General features: G+C 36.5%; 3 protein-coding genes across 8 annotated transcripts in view; 1 reads left to right on the forward strand and 2 right to left on the reverse strand.

Annotated features, from left to right (window-relative positions):
* Positions 1-380: 380 nt before the first annotated feature.
* Positions 381-15,939, reverse strand: stk38l (serine/threonine kinase 38 like). Of its 2 annotated transcripts, XM_048156352.1 has the most exons (14): positions 15,719-15,939; positions 12,185-12,324; positions 11,997-12,048; positions 11,619-11,741; positions 9,839-9,922; positions 9,619-9,742; positions 9,264-9,418; positions 9,010-9,112; positions 8,355-8,416; positions 8,164-8,281; positions 7,907-8,030; positions 7,607-7,702; positions 7,346-7,437; positions 381-1,847 (listed from the first exon to the last, which is right to left on the reverse strand). In XM_048156352.1, the coding sequence occupies exons 2-14, from the start codon at positions 12,316-12,318 to the stop codon at positions 1,720-1,722; spliced, it is 1,395 nt and encodes a 464-aa protein (XP_048012309.1). In that variant the 5' UTR covers positions 12,319-12,324; positions 15,719-15,939; the 3' UTR covers positions 381-1,719. The 2 variants fall into 2 exon arrangements, with proteins under 2 accessions (XP_048012309.1, XP_048012307.1); XM_048156350.1 differs by lacking the exons at positions 11,619-11,741; positions 11,997-12,048; positions 12,185-12,324; positions 15,719-15,939 and having other exon boundaries at positions 9,839-10,532.
* The window catches only part of lrtm2a (leucine-rich repeats and transmembrane domains 2a), a 36,655-nt gene continuing 18,414 nt past the window's right edge, over positions 9,625-27,865 (forward strand). Inside the window, exons 1-3 of one of the 5 annotated variants that reach the window (XM_048156359.1) lie at positions 9,625-9,763; positions 9,917-9,972; positions 22,435-22,599. The gene's annotated coding sequence lies outside the window, so the exon portion shown is untranslated. Of the gene's footprint in view, positions 9,764-9,911; positions 9,973-14,768; positions 15,182-22,137; positions 22,300-22,432; positions 22,600-27,865 lie in introns of those variants that run through there. The other 4 variants (XM_048156363.1, XM_048156362.1, XM_048156361.1 and 1 more) reach the window with 4 other exon arrangements.
* cacna2d4a (calcium channel, voltage-dependent, alpha 2/delta subunit 4a) overlaps positions 16,399-27,865 on the reverse strand; it is a 53,749-nt gene continuing 42,282 nt past the window's right edge. The window contains exons 30-41 of the mRNA XM_048156314.1: positions 26,369-26,383; positions 26,216-26,263; positions 25,995-26,057; positions 24,727-24,797; positions 23,171-23,246; positions 22,795-22,847; positions 22,656-22,711; positions 22,475-22,495; positions 22,112-22,229; positions 18,637-18,752; positions 17,652-17,734; positions 16,399-17,520 (exon numbers count right to left, since the gene is read on the reverse strand). Coding sequence (XP_048012271.1) covers positions 17,425-17,520; positions 17,652-17,734; positions 18,637-18,752; positions 22,112-22,229; positions 22,475-22,495; positions 22,656-22,711; positions 22,795-22,847; positions 23,171-23,246; positions 24,727-24,797; positions 25,995-26,057; positions 26,216-26,263; positions 26,369-26,383 — 816 coding nt within the window. The 3' untranslated portion in view covers positions 16,399-17,424. The remainder of the gene's footprint in view (positions 17,521-17,651; positions 17,735-18,636; positions 18,753-22,111; positions 22,230-22,474; positions 22,496-22,655; positions 22,712-22,794; positions 22,848-23,170; positions 23,247-24,726; positions 24,798-25,994; positions 26,058-26,215; positions 26,264-26,368; positions 26,384-27,865) is intronic.

Below are 27,865 nucleotides of genomic sequence, written 5' to 3' on the forward strand. Positions count from 1 at the left end.
GAGCCAATAAGAAATCACAGTCGTTGTGCTTCGGAATGCATTATTTATCAAATATATTATAATATATTTTTATTATACCTTCGAACTATCGACCACTTATATATTCAAATGAGCATTTGAATATACAAACATTTAAACCTAACATATAATATTACATATAATTAATATACATATAATCATTTGCTTAAATGTTTATAAAACGTCTTTTTTTGAAAGTGCCATTAAGTAAACTATTGAAAAAAATAATTTTCTCAAACTCATAAAATTCGCCATGCTTATCTGTACTCTTTTGTTATATTGTAGTTATAGAAATCACCACTAGAGAGGGCGCTTGACTTCTCATCGATTTTCACAGTCCATACAGTCGTGAAAACAGTAAGTCTTTCCAGATTTTTAACATTTATTTCTTGCTTTTACATTTTTTACACCATTCAACAAATAACAAATTAACATAAGTGAATATATTAAATAAAACCCCCCAGCACCAATCTTTTACACATAAGCTACAGCATTTGCTCTCTCTTCAGCCTTTCTATTAGGCCAGTAATTTGTAGTCATGCACAACAGCAGATGTCCGGTCACTAAATATCCTCAACAATTTAGACAGCTAGTAAGAGATGTTTAAATTTTGGATGAACATGTTATCAGAGTGCTGTATTACGTTACTGGCTGTGATGTCTTTTACTTAAACTTCAACCATAACCTTTCTATATCACTAATACTTCCTATTCTTTAAACACAACATACACTGGAAGTTCACTCACCAATTTATGTTCTTTACTGACCATTATGTAATCGTTATTTGGTTAAAGTTTTGTCCATTTTGTTAATTTTTCAGAAAATATACTAATATATTCTTGCAAATTAGCAGATTACCTTTATCCTTTTAAACCCTGTAGATTTGTAAAACTTGGGAGTGCAAGTTCTTATCATGATTGATCTTCCCTTAAAAACCACTGATTGAAGCTACATCTTGCATGTGTTACAACAGAAATACAAAAATGGTTGCATAGGTGAACAATGCTCGCACTCAAAAATGAATCAACTACATCACTTTGGGTGAATGAAATGCACAGGAACAGGAAGAGGAGGGCTGGCTGCTCACTGGCACTGACATAAACAGAAACCCCAAGTTCATCTCTTCTTCAAGTTTCTTCTAGGTAGATTGCAATCTTACAACAAAACAACTGCACAAATACACTTGTGGGAAATATTCAGCATCAGGTAGTTAACTATATTATACAGTATACAGGATGTCTAACAATGTGCATCTCATTTGGGTCTATACAGATTCTCAACTTCCTGGGGGAAAGAAGCTAAAAAGTGACTAATAGAAATCAACTTTATTGCAGTTTTGTCACCTAAGAGGTTTGAGGTTAAAACATCCACTGTTTTCTGAACATAAGGCTTCAGTGATGTATAAGCTTCCCTTTTTTAATTCTGCAACCCTGTTTGATCCAGTGTTGAAGAGCATTTGGACAACCTTTGTGTCTCCTTTTAGCTGAGCAGCAGGACAGGAGAGTCTCTCCATATGTTTGGCCATATAATTATTATGCTTTTTTTTTCCGTTTTCCTTTTTATCGTCACCAGGGACTCCTCTGAGAACAGGTCTACTGTGTAGCACAAAGCGGCAGTGCATAAGCTTTTCATCTGCAGACATCTGCGTATGAATTGTCATTTACATTCTAATCCTTCTCTTTCAGACCATCAGTGCCAGTTTCACGCCTTGCCCGCCTTCATGTAAGTGGGGATAGTGCCACGCTGTGTCAGTCCCTCAAAGCGTTTGTAGGTGTAGTTGAGGAAAACCCAGTCCTTGGACTTGAAGTCTGGTTCTGTTACATTCGTCACTGAAAAGAGAGGTGAAGAGGTTAGTCAGAACAACCATCAGAGACATGAAATGCCCATAAGGCATTTCTATATGGCGGGCCGGAAGGTCCAAAAATATGGCTACCGACTTGTCGCGGGAATTCACTATTCAATTCCCAGTAGCCACTGAGTTTACCACTGATAGGCCGGCGGTGCATCTGTATACACACTCTCCTCACGCAGCGAACGACTCACTTTCCTCACGCAGCTGACCACTGACTCTCCTCAGCTGCCGACTCACTTTCCTCACGCAGCGAACGACTCACTTTCCTCACGCAGCTGACCACTGACTCTCCTCAGCTGCCGACTCACTTTCCTCACGCAGCGAACGACTCACTTTCCTCACACAGCGAACGACTCACTTTCCTCAGCTGGCGACTCACTTTCCTCACGCAGTGAACGACTCACTTTCCTCAGCTGGCGACTCACTTTCCTCGCGCAGTGAACGACTCACTTTCCTCAGCTGGCGACTCACTTTCCTCACGCAGCGAACGACTCACTTTCCTCAGCTGGCGACTCACTTTCCTCGCGCAGTGAACGACTCACTTTCCTCGCGCAGTGAACGACTCACTTTCCTCAGCTGGCGACTCACTTTCCTCACGAAGCGAACGACTCACTTTCCTCAGCTGGCGACTCACTTTCCTCGCGCAGTGAACGACTCACTTTCCTCAGCTGGCGACTCACTTTCCTCACGCAGCGAACGACTCACGCAGTGAACGACTCACTTTCCGCAGCCGGTGACTTACTTGCCGCAGCCGGCGACTCACTTTCCTCACGCAGCAATTGACTCTCCTCACGTTTCTTTTCAAATACTGTGATGATGCAATAAATAACTACATCGAGTAAAGTTTATCATTTTTGTGTTGTAATTGTAATTTATTCTGAAGCAATATTCCAATCAGTGTTCTGTAATCTGTTGTTAAGATGTAAACTGTAAATCATCAGATCTGTATACGCTCCCTTAAAGGGATAGGTCAATCATCAAAAATAAAAATTCTGTCATCCTTGCCTTACCTTCTAGTTGTTCCGAACCTGTATGAGTTTCTTTCTTCTGTTGAACTAAAAATATGTTTTGAATGTCAGTAAACAGACAGCTGACTGTAGCCAGTGAGTTTCATATAGGAAAAAAAAATACTATGGAAGTCACTGGTTACCGTCAACTGTCTGGTTACTGACATTCTTCAAAATATTATCATTTTTAGCTCAACAGAAGAAAGAAACTCATATAGGTTTGGAACAACTAGAGTGTAAGTCAATGATGACAGAATTATCATTTAGGTTTAACTATCCCTTGAAATTGATTGTCATGGCATTTTTTTTTATTTATTTTTTTACCTTTTTAAAAAGGTAATTTCCCCTAACCTTGGCTATCAATGTCATGTTAATTAGAATAACTCAAGATACTAAAGATACATTTTTGATTTGCAGTTGTCATGCTTAAAAACTGGTTCTGCAGATTTTTGACATTTCAAAATTGCATTGTTTTTGTAACACAGTTTAATGTATCTTTAGTTAAAGTTATATATTTTATCAACATTTGAACTTTGCAAAAAGGGAAATGTCACTTTTTCAGAATATTGTATATTAAAGATAATTTGTAAAATCCACAAAAGCTTTATAGATCTTTATTGTAAAGTTGTTAAACAGTGTTTTTCATGCTTGTTTTGCACATTCATATTCAATTTTATATACATGCATCTAAATGCCACTTCTCATGCAGATTTCCTCTGCCATGGAAAAAATAATGGTAAAAGCCCTACAGTGAGTTATTCTAATTAGCCTAACATGAAATTGATAGCCAAGGTTAGGGGAAATTAACTTTTTATAAAGGTAAAAAAAAAAAAAAAAATGCCATGACAATCAATTTCAAGGGATAGTTAAACCTAAATGATAATTCTGTCATCATTGACCTACACTCTAGTTGTTCCAAACCTATATGAGTTTCTTTCTTCTGTTGAGCTAAAAATGATAATATTTTGAAGAATGTCAGTAACCAGACAGTTGACGGTAACCAGTGACTTCCATAGTATTTTTTTTCCTACTATGAAACTCACTGGCTACAGTCAGCTGTCTGTTTACTGACATTCAAAATATATATTTTAGTTCAACAGAAGACAGAAACTCATACAGGTTCGGAACAACTAGAAGGTAAGGCAAGGATGACAGAATTTTTATTTTTGATTGACCTATCCCTTTAAGGGAGCGTATAGCTACAAATCTGATGATTTACAGTTTACATCGTAACAACAGTTTACAGAACACTGATTGGAATATTGCTACAGAATAAATTACAATTACAACACAAAAAATTATAAACCTTACTCGATGTAGTTATTGCATCATCACAGTATTTGAAAAGAAACGTGAGGAGAGTCAATTGCTGCGTGAGGAAAGGGAGTCGCCGGCTGCGGAAAGTAAGTCACCGGCTGCGGAAAGTAAGTCACCGGCTGCGGAAAGTGAGTCGCCGGCTGCGGAAAGTGAGTCGCCGGCTGCGGAAAGTGAGTCGTTCACTGCGTGAGTCGTTCGCTGCGTGAGGAAAGTGAGTCGCCAGCTGAGGAAAGTGAGTCGTTCACTGCGTGAGGAAAGTGAGTCGCCAGCTGAGGAAAGCGAGTCGTTCACTGCGTGAGGAAAGTGAGTCGTTCGCTGCGTGAGGAAAGTGAGTCGTTCACTGCGTGAGGAAAGGGAGTCGTTCGCTGCGTGAGGAAAGTGAGTCGTTCACTGCGTGAGGAAAGTGAGTCGCCAGCTGAGGAAAGTGAGTCGTTCGCTGCGTGAGGAAAGTGAGTCGTTCGCTGCGTGAGGAAAGTGAGTCGCCAGCTGAGGAAAGTGAGTCGTTCACTGCGTGAGGAAAGTGAGTCGCCAGCTGAGGAAAGTGAGTCGTTCGCTGCGTGAGGAAAGTGAGTCGGCAGCTGAGGAGAGTCAGTGGTCAGCTGCGTGAGGAAAGTGAGTCGTTCGCTGCGTGAGGAGAGTGTGTATACAGATGCACCGCCGGCCTATCAGTGGTAAACTCAGTGGCTACTGGGAATTGAATAGTGAATTCCCGCGACAAGTCGGTAGCCATATTTTTGGACCTTCCGGCCCGCCATATTTCTATACTGTAGATATAGGTGAGGTACATCTGTTCATGTATAAATATATGTAAATGAATTGTGTTTTATTCATTGCACATGGTCTATCTGGAGGCTAAAGGTCACTGACAGCAGATATTGGGTCTCTTCCTAGGTAATCTGCATACATCAAGAGAATGGAACTACTTTCAATTCTGAATGGACCCTTGATCCCTGAGCACTAAAAGTAAGGATACATTTTAGTCTGTATATTTATAATAACTTAATACTGTCTACTTTGTATACTCAAAACTGCATCACCTCATGTTAATAAGTATACTCCATATTATTGTACTTTGTACAGTATATTGGTGCCATACACACATATACAGTACATACAAGTTTATTAAATCAAATAACACTTAATCAAAATATATATTTTTTTTAATATTTAAATATTAACAGCATGCCTTTTAGGGCTGCACAACGATTAATCGCGATTAATAGTTTCCAAAATAAAAGTCTGTGTTTATGTAATATATGTGTGTGTTCTGTGTATAATAATTATGTATATATAAATACATGCACATTCATGTATATATTTAAGAAAAAAATTATATTTATATATAAAATATTTAGATTTATATGTAATATAAAATATATATATAAATATGTCTATTTATTTATACATGTATGTGCAAGTATTTATATATACACAATTATTATACACAGAACACACACATATTAGGTAAACAGACTTTTATTTTGCAAACGATTAATCGCGATTAATCGTTGTGCAGCCCTACCTTATATTACTCATAAATCTGAAACTTCTAAACCCACTGGAAATTTCTGAAGGACCCCGTAACTTAGCAAAGCTAAAGCAAATTTTAACAATAACAAAACATAGCTTGACTATTTTGGACACTGATACGAAAAAGCTCTGATTTTTAAGAGCTCAAGCATTTAAAGTGGCAGACAACATAACTGCAGTGTGCACTGATAAACAGAGTGGCATTGCCCGTTGGTGTGAATGCTAATATAGAAATCTTATAGTTATCTTATTAGATAACTATAACAGTGCTTGAAGTGAAAAAAAAAAAAGTTCCGGTATTCTCGTGCACCGGCTGGCATATGCAAATCATTATATTTTATACATGAAATAGATTTTATACATAAAAATTAGAGCTGTCAAACCATTAAAATTTTTAATCTAATTAATTACATGATGTGGTGATTAATTAATCGCACATCAAATTTGGCTGAGAAATAACTCCCAAAAAAATCATTTAAAGTCATTATTGTGTAAAGCTACAAAAAGTAGCTTCAGAAATAAATATTTTATTTGATTCAAAATAGAATTTATTACACATACTCTTTTGGACCATAAGATGAGTAAATGATGACTGGATTTTCATTTTTGGGTGAACTATACCTTTTAATGTTTGTTTTTTTATTACTATGGAAATATGAAATTATTTTTTAATTAAATTATACTCTAAATAAGAAATTAAACCTGCCAGTAGGTGGTGGTAAATGTCTTAATAATTAAGTAATTGAGTTATGGATAATTTTAAAGTGTGAAACAAACAGTATAAAATCAATATCACATTTGCGTGCTATTCTTAAATATAAGACAAAAACTCAAACGGGCATTTTTTGCCCCATATCTTGAATTTTAGGGACATTCTAACTACATTCGGGCTCTATCAGGCAGCGAGTTTGAGTCTGACAGCTCTAATAAAAATGTATAAATATTTTGCAGCCATGCTTATACACTTTGAAAATCAGCCAGTTGTTCTTTGAGCAAAAATACATAATTTTGATCACTTGACCAACAGTCGGGCCACTCGTGGTTACTGACGTTATTGTTAACATCGTCATTGTCTGTGGTAGTAGCAGTAACGTTTGCTGCTGCTGCAGGTGTTTGTGGTTGCTCATTAGTACTGCTGGTTAGCTTAGTTTGCTGCTCACGGACAGTGTTTAAAGCTTGAAGTTCTGTGTCTGACTCACGCGTCCTTTTGGTCCCCTTCTGAAGCCAGGCTAAAATAGTAATCACAGAACTGTATGATAGTAATACGGAATTCCTTGCACGACAAGCCTTTACATTAGGTGTAAATGTCATTCATTCAGGTTATTCAAATTAGTATCCTAAAAGAGAACTTCTGATAGGGTAGACCAGCTCGGCTTGCATTCACGTGATTTGTTGAGATTAGAGGTAATTCACGTAGTGCCCCCTGGGTAGTGTGATGTCATTACTAATCACCCAGACATTGACACTTTGACTCTAAGTGACAAAGTACACAGGCCTTAAATTTGTGGTGATGCACAATTTCAATGCAAATTCAAAATAATTTCTGCATTTTACACTGCATTTTTCTATTTATGCACAGTATGTCTGTAAGTTTTAACTTTACAAAAATGATTTACGGTACCTGGCTGTAGAATATCTGACTCTGGAAAGTCGTCAAAGTTGGATGTATCATCAATGCTCTTGATATCAATGGAAATAGCAGCAGGTCTCTCTCTGTAAGCAGTGAAAGAGTTAAATTTCATTTATAAACTTCTCCATGATCATACTCACAAAAAGCTTGATTACATTAACGTAGCCAAAATAAACATTTTGAGTGCTTTTGCAGTTCTAGACAACACAGTGATGACGTAAAGAACTCAGAAAAGTGTCTGTGCAGATGTACCTGATATGCTCCCAGTCCACAGACTCAAAGAAAGGGTGGGATTTGATTTCATCTACACTTCCGGATCCAATCCTGTTTTCTGCATCTGTGCAATACCTGAAAACATAATCATACAGTTTGGTCAGATCAAATTTCAAAAGATCTCAACTGACAAGCTAGTTTTTGAAAGCGGTGGCACTCTTTACTTGAAGGAAACAATCATTTTAACCTCAAAGGCAGAGTGGTGTTTTGTTTTCGAATTGTAATTCAACTCCTTTCTCGCTATAAGTTTTGCGTTACAGATACGGTAATGTCTCTGACCTAAGAATTAAGTCCTTGGCTCTCTCTGAAATGGGGACTTCTGGGGGGAAAATTAGCGTTTCTCGCCAGTTCATGACCTTCCTGTAGGTTTCCTGTGGTGTCTCGGAACAGAAGGGTGGGTAGCCTGGAACAGGAAAACAAAACAAACACCTGTTTTAATGCAGGAAAAGGCTACAGTAAAAGGCTTTTACAGAAAGTGACGACTGGCCTGATCTGAACCCGTTCACTTAGTGTTTAGTATCTTAGTAGTCACTAACCTATCAACATCTCATACATTATCACTCCAAGAGACCACCAGTCACACAGCTTGTTGTAGCCCGTCTGCATGAAGACCTCAGGGGCGATATAGTCTGGCGTCCCGACGGTTGAATATGCCTGCATATGAGAGTAATGAGTCATTGATACTACCAGGAATTTTCTCTTCTGTAACACAAAGACACTCTCTTACCAGCTGTCTTCGGTTCTTCTTCCATGTTTCTGCTTTCCGTTTTGAATTCATGTTTTGGAAGGCTAAAGGAGGTTGAAGCAGAGCAAATACAGTTAATTTTGTCTTTAAAAATGGCCGTGCTTTTTTTTATCTCTTCAGATCCAATTAGCTATGTTTCCATCCAAAGTTGCGAATTTAACTTGTGCGTCAAATATCGCATAAAACATTTGCAAATAAAGCACCGTTAATCCCATGTGTTTGAGAGAACAAAATGGTCACTTCCTAAGAAAATGTCACAAAATATCTGTAATAAAAATGAAAGTTGCTGCAATCAGGGAAGCCACTGTGGCTCTTTTTTCCTACATTGGAAATGTTTGCACCTCTCAACTTTTCCGGTTGTTTGTGATTTACTGGATAAAATATTTGTTTTTAATTATTTTTACTCACAATTTCTACTTAATAAAAGAGCTTTTAGAGCATTGGATAACTAGAAAAATGTATGTTCATTATAAAATGCCAGTGGAGCTATACGATTTTTTTAATTTACATGACTTTTCCAGGTCTAGAAATATAATTTAGTTTGAAATGAGGCTTCCTCAAATATCCAGGTTTTCCAAGACTGTGGAAATCCTGGTTCTTCAAAGACAAAAAATAAATACATAAAAATAAAACTCACAGAAGTCACTGGGAGGGTTGTGTGTGAGGTTCCGGTAAAATTCAGTCCGATGTGCCTTCTTCAAGCCTGTGCAGAGGCCAAAGTCAGACAGTTTGACATGGCCCTACAAATCATAAAGACACAGTCTGTTATGAGGTGTTCAGTTACATAGAATACAATAGCCTTCCAGAAACCCATTCATTTCCGTTGAATGCATTGAACATGCTATTTTGTTTGTGTTTGAGTACATAAGAGAGATAAAGATGAATTCCCACCCGGGAGTCAAGCAGCAAGTTGTCAGGTTTGATGTCTCTGTGAATGAAGCCAAGCTGGTGAATAGAGTCAATGGCCAGAACCGTCTCTGCGATATAAAACTGCGTAGCTTCTTCTGACAGAGTATCTTTCTTCATCAGCAGAGTCATCATATCTCCTGAACACACACACACACACACACACACACACACACACACACACACACACACACGAGTTACGGCCTCTGGGCAGCTGCTCTAAAAATAGCACTTTCCATAGTGCTGCTATGAGCAGATTGCCGTTAGTACTTTTCCAGTTCTAAATCTCTCTCTGTTACATCAGTAAAGAACATGTGACATTTTGTACATCTGTCCTCACCTCCAGGAAGAAACTCCATGATGAGATACAGATTGCGTTTATCTTGAAAGCTGTAGAACATCTTTACTACCCAGGCGCCATCAGCCTCCACCAGGATATCTCTCTCGGCCCGGATATGAGCCACCTGCCCCAGGGAGGTATACAGGTGTGGAGAGCATTATCAGTGGATCGGTATGACAGACAGGAGAATGCTGAATTAAATGAAATTGAATGTCCATACCTGCTCTTTCTCTAACATGTCTGCTTTTCTGAGGATCTTCATGGCATAAATGTGACCCGTGTCCTTTTTCTGAACCAGGCGCACCTGAATACAGCACAACATTATTGGAGAACCACTGGGATTGTCAATGACATGTAAGTTTAACTTTACTTCATAGTGATCGAAATCCTTTCTGTTCCTAATAAATAATAATAATAATAAAAATCTGGAAAAACAAGTCAATGAGGATGAGTACAAACCAGTGTTTTTAATGTTAACTGAAATAAAACTTAAATAAATTATAAAAACATAAAAATATAAATAAATATTAGATGAACTTAAACTAAACAAATATTTTGAAATGTTGCCCTGACAATTAACTGAAATAACTTTAAGTACTAAAGTTACTGAAATAAAAAATAAATTAAAATGTAGAAATATTATATATATATAATAAAATATAAAAATAACTAAATGATTAAACATTAAACTAAAATTAAAGGGTTAGTTCACCCAAAAATGAAAATTATCTGATAATTTACTTACCCTCAAGCCATCCTAGGTGTATATGACTTTGTTCTTTCAGCCAAACACAATCAGAGTTATATTAAAAAATATCCCGGCTCTTCCCAGCTTTATATTGGGAGTGAACAGTAACTGATAAATTTGAGCTTGTTCAATGAAGTACAATGAAAAATTGCCTTAGAAAATGAAGTATCATAATGTTAATGCCTACTTTTAGGAGCACACCTATCATGCCCTAAAATGTCTAGTTGGGCAGCTGTCTAGGATTTGAAACAGAGCCATTGTGTGTTTGTACCAGTGTTATTTAAATATTATTTATATACTATTATAGTTTTAATTAATAGTTTGAATTAGCATTTTTTTTTCTTTCTATTTTCAGTTTTCATTTTAAAGGGTTAGTTCACCCAAAAATGAAAATTATCTTTAATTATTTAATAATTAATAACTCATTTAATTATTAAATAAATTTACTCACCCTCAAGCCATCCTAGGTGTATATGACTTTATTCTTTCAGCCAAACACAATCGGAGTTATATTAAAAAATATCCCGGCTCTTCCCAGCTTTATATTGGGAGTGAATTGTAACTGAGATTTTGAAGCCCAAAAAAGCGCATCCATCCATTAAAAAGTAATCTAATCTAAAAGTAATCTAAAAAGTAATCTAATAATTAAATAATGAGTTATTAATTATTAAATAATTAAAGATCATTTTCATTTTTGGTGAACTAACCCTTTAAAATTAAAACTGAAAATAGAAAGAAAAAAAAATGCTAATTCAAACTATTAATTAAAACTATAATAGTATATAAATAATATTTAAATAACACTGGTACAAACACACAATGGCTCTGTTTCAAATTCTAGACAGCTGCCCAACTAGACATTTTAGGGCATTATAGGTATGCTTCTAAAAGTAGGCATTAACATTATGATACTTCATTTTCTAAGGCAATTTTTCATTGTACTTCATTGAAAAAGGAAATCCCAGAATGCATTGTACAAGCTCAAATGTATCCAATATGGCAGAAAAGTTAAGAGAAAGATTATAAACATACTTATTTCATTGAATACTGAAAAATCCATACAAAACAGGTCTTTGTTTAATGTCAAAATCTACTGGTCTTAATTGTGAGTCGAGTCTCCACTTCTCTTGAAGAGAGCCATTTATGTGGCTTGCTTATAAAGAGCGTTCCATATCAGTCACTTCCATTTCACCTAGGATGTTGCCTGAGAAGCCGGTACACGTCAAAGTTTGGAACAGAGCAACAGACACACCTCTCCAAACGCTCCTCTCCCAATCACTTTGAGGGACTCAAAGTCATCGAGACCAAGGCGGGTCCTTTTGAGCCGCAGAAACTCTGTCTCCTTACGAGCGTGCAGAGAGCGCCGCATACTCTTCTACGACAGACAAAGACATTACTCAGTTAATCAAATACTCTGTTTGTCATAGTCATACATTAAACCTCACTGGCGTACTCAAAGCAGGGTACTAAGCACAAAGCACACAGTCTGAGTCCTATTCAAACCACTTCGCAAATAAGCAAAACAAGTTTTTTTTGTTGACACTTCTGTGATTATTAACTCAGGAGGTTATTCAGAATATAACGCTAGAATAATGTGAAGTAGCTCTATGGTCAGTGTAGGGCATCTCACCTCTTCATCAGGTAAACCCTCCTCATCCATCACCTTCTCCAGCTTCTTCTGCCTGAAACAGAGGGAACGGCTGCATTATGTCCAGTCACAAAAAATGTATTCTAATCTAATAACACCTGACTGAATTGTTATGTTGAGTGATACGGTTGGAGGAAGCAGGTGTAGTGGGTTGTTGTTGCCATGGTTACCTCATCTCCCGCTCCTCGTGTTGGGTGAGCAGGGTGCTGTAGAAGTGCTCCAGCGTGAGTTTGGCCACGGTGACTCTCTCACGTGTATGGTTGCTCATCGGGAGGGGCGCTGCCATGCCTCCCGTCATGGCCATGCTGGGCTGTAATAGGAAAATCGTTTGCAAAGCAGAGTTCTTTGAATACAAATGAATGCACCGCCACCAAAGAGCCCTACTGATGAACAAAGCACATGTATGCCTACATGTGTATATGAAATATTTTAATAATTACAACAATAATTGTAAATGGATTCATTGTAAATTATATTATTTTATAGATTATATTAATGTAATTATTAATAATATTATACCACCACCATGACCAACAATAAAAACATAGCAAAATGATTAATTATTATTTTTAAATATTATTTTAACAATTTAATTTCGTAAACAACAACTAAAACCATTAAAAAAATATTATTGTTACTTGAAATAAAATTACGATTTTTTACATTTTATTTCAGTTAATGTTAAACTTCTTTTATTTCAGCTAGTTGCCAAACAATGATCAGCGAACATAAAGGCACTGTCCCAAATGGCCCCCTTAAACACTCGCGGTCTTCCTACCAATCTGCACTTTTGTGACGTAATGGCACTTTGACTGTTTGGAAGAAGTCAGTGCTGGCTCAGTGTGGGTTTTGGAAAAAGTGCACATCTGGGGCGCATATCGACCGCAAAGGGGGCGATCATGAGTACCCTTTTGAAACCTAAATTGACAAATGGGACACCCTTTGGTTTCATGGACTTAATGGACACACTTACGCGGCAGCCATTGTAAGTCCATAAGACTGTACGTGCATATGAAGTGTGCCATTTGGGACAGGGCCAAACAGAAGCTCAACCGTACTTGCTTAACGTGCAGCAACAAAGCTCACTGGTTTTTGCGGAAGCTCAAACATACTGCATAACACAAGAGAATGAACCTCAAGCAAGCATGCTTGAACTTCCGTTTATCCAGAGCTGATGTGTGCATTGATGAATGTTTATATGTGAATAAAAGCCTAAATTGAATCTGTTTTATCATACAAAGTGATCATGTCTCTTCAGAAAATTTGGACTAAACCGCTCGATTCATATGGATTAGTTTTACGATCTCTTTATGAATTTTTAAAGCGTCAAAGACCGGTAGTTGCTTAGATTGTAAATGGAGGACAGAAATCTCTCAGATTTCATTAAAAATATTTTCATTTGTGTTTCGAAGATGAACGAAACTCTTAGGGGTTTGGAATGACATGAGGGTGAGTAAAGGATGACAATACATTTTTTGGTGAACTAATCCTTTAAAGGTGCAATATGTAAGAATTTTGCAGTAAAATATCCCAAAACCACTAGGCCAGTGTTATATATTTTGTTCACTTGAGTACTTAAAATATCCCAAATGTTTCCAACTATTTGTAAATCATGAGAAAATTGCAATTTTAACCAAGGCTCCGGGACGTGTGAGGAGTCGCCTGTCAATTGCATCATACCCGCGTTTATTTTGTAGAAACCATGGAAACGCTTTAATATATTACATGTTTTAATAGACAAGGGAACAACTGTTTTGATATATTTATAGACAGAAAACGAATTATTGTTATATAGCTCAACACGTTTAGTCTTATTGTTTAAATCAAATTTTCTTGATTTTTTGCAAGTACCATGCAAAAACAGAGAAAAACACTATTTTGTGAAGTAGCTAACATAGCATAATCAGATGCAGCTTTATTTTTACTAACAGTAATACAGTATTTTCAGAGCTGTGTTACCTCATACTCATGACCGGAAAAGCGGAAGCAGCGCCGGCGACTGTGGCATAATAAAAGTTCCGCTGCTTGCGGCGTGTGTCGCGCAATCGCTCCAGCAGCCTCGTTCAGCTCCCACAACACTCGGTCCTGCTCTGCTTCATACTACAATAACGTTAATAAATCAAGTCCTAAGTCCCAAGTCCTATCCCAATTGTTTTCCCTGGCTGTGATGTGAAGACCACATGTCCCAAGATTCCACGCTCAAACTTGGTGTCATCAAGCTACGCCTTTGTTTTGAATAGGCCTCTAGCGGACAGAAAATATTACATATTGCACCTTTAACTAAAACTAAAATGAAAACGAAATATCTAAAAAATAAAAAATAAATCAAAATATTAATTAAAACTGTGAAGCCCCAAGTATAGTTCACTTTTTACACGTATGCGCGCATTTATGTGAGGGTCAGCGTACAGTGAGCATAACGCGAATTTCGTCATCAGAAGAGTATGTGCGTACTGTAACCTGCCCTGCATCCCAATCCACCCTAAATAGTATTGAAAATTACCAATGTCACATACTATTTAGGACGGATATTGAGATGCAGATCGAGCCTACTACTTGTACGCGAAGGTTGCAAATGCGTGCCCTGGGGGCGTCGATTCACAAGGTATTCAAAGAAAAGCTACATAAACAGAACAGACCGGAGCGCATGCAAGCTACAGCGACAATGGAGGCCTATATATAGATGAGAGATTGTGCGAAGAGGTTAGAAAGTACCCTCATTTGTACAGCTCTAGCATGAAAGTATACAAAGATGTTTACATGGGTTGTAACTCGTGGCGAGAGATTGCTAAAAAACTGCGCATGCGTCGAACGCCTGTGTATGCGTACGAGTCAAATGAAGTATACTTTCCAAGGCCGTGCGCGTAAGAAAACGAAGTACACCCAGGGCTTAACAGTATCTAAATTATACTAAAATAACACTGTCGTAAATTAAAATAGTGGCCAGCTTGTTCATTATCGCTACGAGTGGGTTTCTCTCATTGGTGAGAAAATGAAAAAACCCGGAGTGGAGTTTGAGAGCAGTGAACTCAGAAAGCTTTGAAGACGGATGAAGAAATCTATGACGGCTTTCAGTCTGTGCGCGCTGCTGCTCGGATACATGCACAGCTTGATAATTTAGTTGACAGAAGAATTACAGCAACTAACTGACCAGTTTTCCCTGAAAAGTGAGTTATTCGATATTAATTGCTTGTTTATGAAACTGTCTTTTAAGCAATATCACAGAAACAAGAGTGTTGTTGTTCTGAATATCAAATAATTGCAGCCTCGTGACTAAAAACCGAATCTCTCTGCTTAATTAGCATTATAACGTCTAAGCATTGTTTGTTTGTTACATTTACTGCACCTGCTCATGCTGCGGTCACTGTTGTTTAAATGAATGTGGGAAAACGCAAACTTGATTTGAGCGCGCTCGGCCTCGCGTCTGCGTGCTTGACCTTGCGGACGTGACATGCAATTTGACAGGTATAAAAACAGATACATTAACGCGGATACGCCACACAGACGGTCGTATTCAGTGAAGACTGAAATCTATCAAAATATCTCGTCTATCCAAAACACACAGCAACGTAATGCATAGGGGATATATAACAAAACAGCATTGCGATTATCACACATCTGCTATCATATTATGAGCGTCAGGCTGATGATTTACAACAGCACCACTGTGATTTAATTCCACCATCATATTTGTAAATTCTCACCTCCCCGTCCTCCTCCAGATTAGACAGTTTGCCGGATACCCGAGGACCAAAATAAGGATAAAATAAAGCCAAGTGAATGGCCGTCAGTTGAGTAGGCAGACCAGAGTCGCTCAGTGACCGCTCATGTTTATTCTCTATTCAGGCTGATGTTTGTTGAGCGCTGCGGCGGAGCTGCACTGACTCTGGCCCTCCTCCCCACACACGCTCACTCTGACAAATCAAGAGTCCCTGACAGCCCATGACATTTTTCCAAAATAAAAGCTGGCAAGAAAGAAGATAATACAATAGAATAATAGAATAGCCCATATAATGTCCCCTTCAGACCAAGCAAAACGGTTTAACTTTTAAATATATTTATTCTTTTAGAGTTTTGCTGTGTATATATCAAATGTTATATCACATTTTGTAAATATCGTGTTATTTGCTGTTTGTAATTTACTGTCATTGCTGTAGTAATTTGCTTTCATTCAGATATAAATAATAGCATGTCGCTATTCTATTATTTTATGTTCAAAAGAAAAAAAAAATCTACACTACCTGTGAAAAGTTTGGAATAATTAAGATTTTTTTTTTTTTAAAGAAATCTTTTATGCTCACCAAGGCTGCATTTATTTGATAACATTAATATTGTGAAATATTATTACAAATGAAGAGTGATTCTAATATGCTGATTTTGTGATCAAGAGACAATTTTTATTATTTTCAATGTAATGAAAAAATGCTACATTATATTTCTGTGGAAAATGTGATACATTACCATTCAAAAGTTAAGAATATATATATATATCAGTATAGACCACTGATGTTCATCATTTAACTCAAAAACATTTAAAAGATTTGGGCATACAATAAGACACATGGGATTTCTGTAATGCAATATTCACAGTGTCAGTAACAGTTACATTTGACGCACATACACACTTAAAAAATTCTTTCTTGTGCATTTATACCTGAGCGAAAACACACACTATGCGATTTTTAATGTGAGAAAGTAAACATGACACATTTTTGTAATTTATTCTGACTGAGATTTGATCAATAATGACGATAAATTAGTTAATAATGCATAGAAATATTAATTGTCACAAAAAATTGTGCAAGTTGTAGAACAGACAACCAAAAACTAAGGTTTAAATACAAGACATCTTCCTGAAACAACATCTAAGAGACATTTTCATGCCATTTATTCGTCCTACAATCATCTCTGGTGACAAAGACAGCTGTGAAAAGCAATGTGAAATATTCCTGTTTTCTCTCTCTTTCTCAGACTCTCTCACTCTCTCTTTTACACACACACACAAATATCTTATCCACATTTTGTGCACTTTTCTCCTGCATCATATGGCCTGGAGAAACCATGGATGCCATAAATTCCCTTCTGTAATGTCACAGTTCAATGAAGCTTAGCTTCTGTTCATCCTTGTCTGGGTCTCATTTTGGTCCATCCTCATTGTTGATACTGATTTTTTGCAGATGGTTCAGATATGGTGTCAAGACAAAGTCATAAAAGTCCAGTAAAAAAAAAAAAAATCCACAAACTTGTAAAATATAATGAGTGAAGCTACATATACTTGATGTTGAAGACTTTTCACTGTAGAAAACTTGTGTGCTCTAGTTTAAACTCATATTATTGCTAATAAAACATGCTGTGTTAAGTGTGTCTGTGCACTCTCAGTGACTCTCTTGGGCGTTTAGCAGGCCCTCTGTCATCGACGGATGAGTGCAGACACTGATAAACAGGCTAGGAACAGCATGATGGACAGGCTGATTGCCACAGCCCCTCCGCAGTCCTTGGCATTTTCCTAAAACAGACAAGATACACAAAATAAGTACCAGAGATCTCTGAAAATCATATTTTGTGGGTAGACAGATTGTGATCAAAAGGCAGCCTTGCAATGCATGTCTGAGAGCCATCTAGTAAGTGTGTATTTACTTGAGGGTGGTAAGCATGACAAGACTCAGGCCTTCTTCTTATCTTCTGAGATCTCATGCGGTCACATTTGACTGAAGCATTGTGTGCTCAGCGGTTAAGAAAAAAAATGAAGAAAAAGCAAGAATAACAAACAAAGCATCTTTATAGCAGATCTTAATTCATTTCACAAATGTATATTTTTAAATATTCTTTGTTATACAGTGAGTTGCTTCTTTAAAAAAATGTATAAAGATATGTTTGAACATACATTTTTATCTGATTTCCTTGAAGGTGCACCCAGAAATTTGTCAGTTCTAATGAGGTAAATTTACTGATTGCACCTTTAAAGGTGCTAAAGAGGATGTTTTGCTTTATACATTTTTGCAATATTACTTGAAACTGTCTTTACTAACTGATAAAAGACTATTTATTAGGTGCACTGAAAGGAATAATATTAATATACATCATCTGTGCACAAGGTAGGGCCTTAAAAACATCAGCCAATCGTTTACGTGATTGGCCCTCTGGCTTGTCAATCACTGCCGTGACGTTCCTTGTGAGAGACGTGCGCGGATTGGCCCTCTGGCTTGTCAATCACTGCCATGACGTTCCTTGTGAGAGACGAGCGCGGCTGCGCGCTCCAGTAACTTTCCACACTCCACAGGCGCCGCATGCAATGTTTTTGTCAGGAGACGGGAGTAACAACTGCAGATTATGAGTTACATGCGGTGAGTCCGACATAATGAATCCACTAACACGACACAGCGAATGCCGGTGGTAAACACTCGTGTTCCAATACTTGTGCACGAGTTTTGGGAGGCGTTCCCTCGAAATTCTTACGCATGCGCTCATTTAAAAAACTCAGTAACAGTCTTTAGTTTCTCAGTCGACGAAAAGATCCTCTTTAGCACCTTTAAATGACTAAACTGATCATAATTCAAAGCTGTGATTCATCTCCTCAGTGTGTGGTCTGGGGAGCCTGATTTAGCTGGGGTTTTAAGGATATATTTGACCTCTTTGGGCTCCATGGTGATGGGTGCGTACTGCCGAGAACAGTCACAATCTGCCTGAATCACCACCAACAGCAAGTTACTGTCTGGAATCTGATTAATTACAAAAACCCTGCGTGCAAAAAAAGAGAGAGAGATCAAGTCTAGTTAATGGCATTCATACTGCATTACAAGTTTATTAAAAAGGAACATTTAATCCAAAGCAAAAGGACTGTGTTTTAAAGAAATTCAGTAACCACAAAATGCAGATACAAGTTACGGGAGCCTGGCGCCGAGTAGATGCTAGCGAAATGAAGTCTCGATGACATAAGGAGGTGTCATGATTCCCCTGTGTCTGTGTTAAAGGACTTTTGCTTTGATTTCCTTTTGTCTTGTGCCTGCGTTCAGTTCCTGTGTATTTAGTTCCTGTTTATCGTCTCCATTGTTATCTTGTTTCCATAGTTACCATGTGAACTAATCCTCTGCACCTGTCTATCATTAGACCCTTGTCATTAAAGGTGCCCTAGATTATGTTTTTAAAAGATGTAATATAAGTCTAAGGTGTCCCCTGAATGTGTCTGTGAAGTTTCAGCTCAAAATACCCCATAGATTTTTTTTTTTATTAATTTTTTTAACTGCCTATTTTGGGGCATCATTATAAACGCGCCGATTTTATGCTGCGGCCCCTTTAAATCCCGTGCTATCCGCCCACAGAGCTCGCGCTTGCCTTGAACAGTGCCTAAACAAAATTTACACAGCTAATATAACCCTCAAAATGGATCTTTACAAAGTGTTCGTCATGCATGCGGCATGCATGCGTCGGATTATGTGAGTATTGTATACTGTTATATTGTTTACTTCTGATTTTGAATGAGTTTGATAGTGCTCCGTGGCTAACGGCTAATGCTACACTGTTGGAGAGATTTATAAATCAATGTTGTGTTTATGCATTATACAGACTGCAAGTGTTTAAAAATGAAAATAGCGACGGCTCTCTTGTCTCCGTGAATACAGTAAATAACCGATGGTAACTTTAACCACATTTAACAGTACATTAGCAACATGCTAATGAAACATTTAGAAAGACAGTTTACAAATATCACTAAAAATATCATGTTATCATGGATCATGTCAGTTATTATTGCTCCATCTGCCATTTTTCGCTATTGTTCTTGCTTGCTTACCTAGTCTGATGATTTGGTTGTGCACATCCAGACGTTAATACTGGCTGCCCTTGTCTAATGCCTTTTATAATGTTGGAAACGTGGGCTGGCATATGCAAATATTGGGGGCGTACACCCCGCCTGTTACGTAACAGTCGGTGTTATGTTGAGATTTGCCTGTTCTTCTGAGGTCTTTTAAACAAATGAGATTTATATAAAAAGGAGGAAACAATGGAGTTTGAGACTCACTGTATGTCATTTCCATGTACTGAACTCTTGTTATTTAACTATGCCAAGATAAATCCAATTTTTCATTCGAGGGCACCTTTAAGGGGCCAATTACACAACACAGTATTCAACTAAAAACGTAAAACTTTTTAGTTAACGTAAAACTACTGGCCTGGCATGCATAATACAGCATTTTTAGTCATTTTTGCGGATCCGTGTGAGCGGGGGTCGTTTTGACAATGGCGTCTGTATGCGAAAAAAACGCAAAGGAAAAACTTGTCTGTTTTTAGTAAACGGAAAACGTGTAAATGTACTCTAAATGTGATTTCAGCGTTCATCTATGTCTATATTTGGTCAAGCGTCTTGAATCTGGATTATCAAGTCAAGCTAGTACATGACAGGAGGTACGCAATAGCATAGCAATTTAAGAATGCTCATCTCGAGCGCTTTCCGGTAGAATCGGTATTGCATTGTACATCGACCAAACATAAATAAATTAACATGAATCACTTCATTATATAATGTTTTTAATATATATTCGACGTTTTGTTGATTGTGCTATGAAAGGCAAAAGAAAAACACACTATATGGCTGAAAATGACCTTAAGTTGTATTAGCACACTGAAGTAAACTGAACTGAGACTTTGTACAGAAGTTCAATAAATATATGCCTGTACCATATTCATTTTTTCAAGTACTATGAAAAAAGACATGGAGAATAATACTACTATTATGGCAATATGCTTTAAAACGGTTATTTTCCTTCATATTTTCTTCATATCGTGTTATACTGTAACTTTATTTTTCCAGTATATTACTGGTCTTCACCACTAGAGGGCGTCGACAAAACAGGAAACTACGAAGGCATTAGCGCTGACTGTGAGCATAGGTTTACATTAAGCTTGTGAGAGAGCCCCCTTTTGTCTCTTGTGTTTCAAATTTGTGACTTTATGTTTCACAGTTGCAGCTTATTTATATACACTACCAGTCAAAAGTTTAGAAACATTACTAATTTTAATGTTTTTGAACAAAGTCTCTTATGCTCATGAAGGGTGCATTTATTTCATAATAAATACAGAAAAAAACAATAATATTGTGAAATATTATTACAATTTAAAATTATGGTTTTCTATTTTAATATAATTTATTTCTGTGATCAAAGCTGAATTGTCAACATCATTACTCCAGTCTTCAGTGTCACATGATCCTTCAGAAATCATTCTAATATGCTGATTTATTATCAATGTTGGAAACAGTTGTGCTGCTTAATATTATTTTATAACCTGTGATACTTTTTCAGGATTCTTTGATGATTAAAAAGTTTTTAAAAAATCAGCATTTATTTAAAATAGAAATCTTTTGTAACAATATATACTACCATTCAAAAGTTTGGGGTCAGTAATTTTTTTTCTTTCTTTTTATTTTTGAAAGAAATTAATACTTTTATTCAGCACGGATGTGTTAAATTGATAAAAAAGTGATGGTAAAGATTTATATTGTTAGAAAAAAATTATATTTTGAATAAATGCTGTTCTTTTTAACCTTTTATTCATCAATGAATCTTGTAAAAAGTATCACAGGTTTCAAAAAAATATTAAGCAACAACTGTTTTCAACATTGATAATAACTGAGTATCAAATCAGCATATTAGAATGATTTCTGAAGGATCATGTGACACTGAAGACTGGAGTAATGATGCTGAAAATTCAGCTTTGCATCACAGAAATAAATTATATTTTAAAGTATATTAAAATAGAAAACCATAATTTTAAATTATAATAATATTTCACAATATTATTGTTTTTTCTGTATTTATTATGAAATAAATGTAGCCTTAATGAGCATAAGAGGCTTTGTTCAAAAACATTAAAAATAGTAATGTTTTGGCTGGTAGTGTATATCTCAAAAGTATGGTTGAAAACTACAGTATGTATTTATAAATCTAAGAATAACTTAAGACTCTCATAATTACAACTTTCCTTTTTGCAAATCCGACTTGGCAATTAAAAAAATGATATTTTATTGTAAGATATAATGTCGGAATAACAAGAAATTGCATTGCAAATTCATCCATGGTCAAATGATCTATGTGTGTTCTTACTTTTGACATCTCCCACACTTGATCAGGCTGTTGGTTTCTTTGATTGACGAGTCGTAGATGAAGCTGGGATACTCAGTGTCACATGGCTGCAGAATGCCCCCCTTTGACTTCTTACCAGCTACAAAGCAAACCCACAGTTAAATACAGTATGGATTAAAGAATGCAATGTCCTTTTATCCTCAAATAGGGTAATTTCATTATAAGCTTTCAACAACATTTGAATAATCCTGACAGCAATAAAAAAAAAAAAACACTTTTGATCATGAATAACAACATGAAAGACATGACCAAATCTTTCTCTTCTCTCTCTTTTTCACACAGAGCACAAGCAATATCACACACAGTGATGGAAACGGCACTTACATGAATGGAATAAGGCCTTGGCTGTGACACATCAAGATGAAGGAGGGTTACAGAATTAAAGAAATGAAAGAGCAAGCCATGAAGATGAAGAAGGAAGAAAGACACAGGAATGGCAATACAAACAGGTGAGTAACACAGATGAACGATTACAGTATTCACAATTAGTTTACTTTACACATACCCTCCACAAAGTGATCTGAATGCCATAGACCATAGATGTTGAAGTCCAGTAAAAACCTGGCAGAGAGAAAACGTCTGATTTTACAAGGGATGAACTGAGTCACTGACGTTTTAAAGAGCAGAAAAACAGCCACACTTACAACAAGAAGTTCGATAGGAACCATTTCAGTGCTGCCAGAAGATTAAAAAAGGGCTAAGGGAAGAAAGAAAAGCAGAACGAGGGAAAAAAGGAATAAAAGAATCAAGATGGCATCCTTTTATTTCAGTTACACTGAGAATTTCTGTGCAAGAGCTGATGACAGGAACCACATATCTCGTCTTTTTATTTCTCTACACCATCTTTGTAATCATGGTGTGAAAGATTATCTAGATCAGACCTGACCTGTGACCTCCAGCCATATAGTCATACCACAATGGATTGCAAGACCAGCAATGTAACATATTACATGTAACACTGATAGCATCTGACAGTTGTGTTCTGGTAGATGTTATTAAAACAGACAGCACAATGCTTACACTTAGCAGGGGTCGAGCGCCGCTAGCAGAGTGAGTATTCACCTTACACATGCCCTGATAGTCATAGAGTAACACTCTGTGGAAAACACACACAGTGACAGCGTTTACACGTTAATGCATTACATCACATTTACATTTAATGCACATTTTAAAAATAAAGCTTCCAAAAGGGGGCTTTCGCAGTGATGTTATAGAAAGAACCATTTTTTTCCTAGTGTGAATAACATAAAAAAAACTTGTTCTACTATAAAGAACATTTTGTGCAATGGTACGGTTCCATGGATATTAAAGGGTCTTCATTAGCCGTTTTTCCTGCCTTGGTAACACACAGTGTTGGGGAAAGTTACTTTTAAAAGTAATGCATTACAATATTGCGTTACTCCCTAAAAAAGTAACTAATTGCATTACTTAGTTACTTTTTATGAAAAGTAATGTGTCAATGTGTTACATTACTTTTGCGTTACTTTTTCTCACCTGGGCTGGGTTTGCTTGTTTGTTTTGTAATAACAACAAAAAAAGTTATATTTTTGGCAAATGTAAAGGCCTTTTCACACCAAAAGTGAAATTAATAAGCTTAGGCTAAAGTCATTTTTGCTTATTAGTATAGTTGAATTGGATCATCAAAGGTCAGCAACAAAGACATTGGCTAATAAAGTGAGATTAAATACATGAAGTATATTTGTTTAATTTAATATATTTAATTATTGCAGGTTTGTGCAATATTCCGAGATTGCATTTCATTGTTTTTATTCATTTTGATGAATACTGAATCAGTTTTTGTGCAAGTAAGATGAGTAAATGCTCATATTTAGTCTTGAACTACAATATCTGCACACAAGCTAGTGCACACAACACCTTATTCATGGTTTCTCTCAACATGGGGACAGGAGCGATGTCAGTCAATACATGGGAAAACAAAGTAACTTGCCTTATTTTTTTAAAAAAAAAGTAACTCAGATATTTTGTTGTAAATTTAAAATTAATGTGTTATTTTACTAGTTACTTGTAAAAAAAAATAAAAATAAAAAAGTAATCTGATTACGTAACTCAAGTTACTTGTAATGCGTTACCCCAACACTGGTAACGCAAGAGTTTACCGACAATATGAGATGTAAACAGCGACCATGTTATGGAGGATGATCAGATATTTCTTTTAACTTTTCTCAAATAACAGTACACTTGGCCAGGTACAGAGAAACTGGCAGCCAAGGCAACAGATAAAGTGACGATCCTGAGTGGCGACGTCACTACACGCATTCTACCAGCACAGTTCAGCACGGTTTGCTACCAATGATGTATCACAAAAATATTAAGCAGCACTGTTTCCAACATTGATAATACTTTACGAAATCTTTCTTAGAATTCAGTGCCTTGAATGGTTTGTAATTGTGTCGTGCCGAAACAAGCTCAAGTGGAAATATAACTGGAAAATATATTCTTATAACCGTTCGGCCTGACCGTGGAAAAGCGGCTATTGATGCCAATAAAGATCCTTCATTTTTTGGAGTGGGGGCACTAGAAGTTTCCTAACAAAAAGAAAAAAAAAGTTCTCTAACCTTTTAAACATGCCCATTCTCAAGAGCTGTGACATTACCGACCCATCGATTTCCCCCAGAAACTTGCCAACCTACAGAAACAGAGAATAGAGAGACATGTGGCTTCAAGACATTGCAGTTATTTATTATTTATTTCACCAGGATCTCTTTCTTGTTCACGATAGGAACAATGACAGTTCAGATCAATGAATGCATCTGTATTAGCTTTAATGCCACATACATCTTGACTTTACTGTTCGATAGAGCGCTGAAATCAAATTTTAAACAGCATGTTGGCTCTGTAAGGCTACAGCTCAACATCAGAGTCAGCGTTTACCGCACCAGCACGCTGAATTATTCAGATAACCTCTGTTATCCCTCCCTTCCTCTATATTTACCCTGATGATGCACTGTTCTCTCTCTCTCTCTCTCTCTCTCTCTCTTTCTGTCTCTCTCATAGGACCACTACTAATGATGGAAAACACCTCATGCATTTATTTATTTATTCATTCATTCATTTCCACAGTCACTTTCCTATGCTGAGTCAATGGTAAACAGAGCTTTTTTTAATCTGTTATTCACAGCACAAAGTCCTTATTCAGGAACCATTTTATATTATGACTTCATTGATATTTTTTTTACTGTGACCTGCTTTCAATGGAACGGTTTAAATTGCAAAATAAATTTTTACTGCACATCATTTCCCTATGTTTGTAACCGTTATGTTCAGTTTGGTTTTATTGTCACTGTCTGCTGTTCCCGTTTAGCCTGTCTTAGTTCTCTAGTGAGTGTTCCTTTGTTCTCATTTTCGCACCACTAGTTAGTCTCCTCGGTTACTCATTAATTAGACACCTGTTTGCATTCGGTTTGTTATCTTGTATATATAAGCCCTTCAGTTCCTTCTGTTCCTTTGTCTGGATATACTGTATATATAAATTCCTTATCACCTTTCTAGCAAAAATGTAACAACATGTAAATACTCTTTCATTTCTATTGAAGTCATTTTGGCAGCACTGGCTCTTGGATAATTTGAGTAGTCAGTAGTGAAAAAACTATTTAGGTATTGTTTAAGCAAACCAAACATTCAGTTCTGGCTTCTTTCTGGTGTATACCGGCCACTTTTCACAGTCCAATCACTTAACAGTTGATAAAATTAGATCTTTCCCCTGTTTCTAACCGAATATTCAATTTCACTCTGAAATAGGCATTTTTTGCATCATTAGAGATGTTTAGTGGGTTGTGAATGATATTTCGTGTTGACCTTATCCTGTCACTTTAAGTGCTCTTACATCAGTCCTGTCCTTAGAGATGATGATGAAGCCATTACTGTCAATGACGTAGCAGTTAACGTCCTGTGAGCACAAAATGCAAAAAAGGTTAAAGCATTTGTCATACTGAATTAGTTAGATGGAGGAATGGTGATACATATTTTCACCGATATGCCCACAAATGCTCTAGATGCCGACCACTTATGCATTATAAATACTACTGTATATTGTAAGATACTCACCCCGTTTTCAGTACAGCTTAGAGGACAAAGCCCATCTACACCAGAACACTGTAAGAGACAGACATTGACAAAGACAGAGAAACTGAGCATTAATATGTATTAAGTTTTGTATTGTATCATGCTTATTCTCGTATTTTTGTATTGAGTACATACATCTGTGTCATTCGCCTGGTGTCCATCCAGATAATATTCAGCAGTGGTGAAAAAAGAAAAAATATTAATTGCTATGACATCAATGGCTCAGGATTGATAGCTTCAAACTCAACTCCTATAACACTGCTGTTCTGCCTTTGAGCCATCACATGATCTGTGCAGGCTCCTGTGTGTGTTTACTTGCCATGCATGTATCAAAAGAAAATAGGGACAGGAAAACAATTCCTTTCATAGAAACCTGTGAATATTTACTACATCTACTTTTGAAGATCCATAGATCATGTCTCATTTTAATTTTGAGTGATCTTAATTTAAATTGTTCTTATCCCAATTTAAGCATTTTTGTGGCCTACTGAGACTATTGTTTTCCTGTAAAATATAAATTTACTTAATAATGACATTGAGAATTGTTGAACAATATATTTTTAATATACACTACCCTTTAAAAGTTTGGGGTCAGTAAGATTTTTGGTAACACTTTAGTTAAGGGTCTAATTTTCACTATTAACTAGTTGCTTATTAGCATGCATTTTACTTGGATATTGGCTGATTATTAGTACTTATAAAGCAGATATTAATGCCTCATTCTGCACGACCATATTCTACATCCCTAATCCTACCCAATACCTAAACTTAACAACTACCTTACTAACTATTAACAAGCAGTAATTAGGGGTTTATTGAGACAAAAGTTGTAGTTAATAGTTAGTTGATTGTGATAATTGGACCCTAATCTAACGTGTGACCAGATTTTTTATTTTTTTAAAGAAATTAATCCTTTTATTCATTAAAGATGATGTATGGTTTCCACAAAAATATTAATAAGCACACTATTTTCAACATTGATTAAAATGTTTCTTAAGCAGCAAATAAGCTATTAGAATGATTTCTGAAAGATCATGTGACACTGACTGGAGTTCAAAAATTCAGCTTTAAACCTGTAAACTTAAAACCTTAAAACTTAAAGGTGCCCTAGAACCAGTTTTTACAAGATGTAAGATAAGTCTAAGGTGGCCCCTGAATGTGTCTGTGAAGTTTCAGCTCAAAATATATATATATTTCTATATACATCGATTTTTTTTAATTAATTTTTTTAACTGCCTCTTTTGAAGCATCATTAACTATGCACCGATTAAGCGTGTGCGGCCCCTTTAAATCCTCTCGCTCCCTGCCCCTCGAGCTCTCGACTATTATTCAGTGCATTTACAAAGTTCACACAGCTAATATAACCCTCAAATGGATCTTTACCAAATGTTCGTCATGCATGCTGTGTGCATGCATTAGATCATGTGAGTATTGTATTTATTTGGATGTTTACATTTGATTCTGAATGCTACACTGTTGGAGATTTATAAAGAATGAAGTTGTGTTTATGCATTATGCAGACTGCAAGTGTTTAAAAATGAAAATAGCGACGGCTCTTGTCTCCGTGAATACAGTAAAAAACGATGGTAACTTTAACTACATATAACAGTACATTAGCAACATGCTAACGAA

Source organism: Megalobrama amblycephala, linkage group LG14 (genome assembly GCF_018812025.1).
Source record: "Megalobrama amblycephala isolate DHTTF-2021 linkage group LG14, ASM1881202v1, whole genome shotgun sequence".
NCBI lineage: Eukaryota > Metazoa > Chordata > Actinopteri > Cypriniformes > Xenocyprididae > Megalobrama > Megalobrama amblycephala.

Coding starts and splice junctions, on each gene's coding strand:
- stk38l (XM_048156350.1), bottom strand. CDS start 10,303: ATGTTTAATCATTTAGTTATTTTTATATTTTATTATATATATATAATA. Junction 8,282..8,354: donor AGAAGAACCGAAGACAGCTG/GTAAGAGAGTGT, acceptor TCTCATATGCAG/GCATATTCAACCGTCGGGAC. Junction 8,031..8,163: donor AATGTATGAGATGTTGATAG/GTTAGTGACTAC, acceptor TTCCTGTTCCAG/GCTACCCACCCTTCTGTTCC.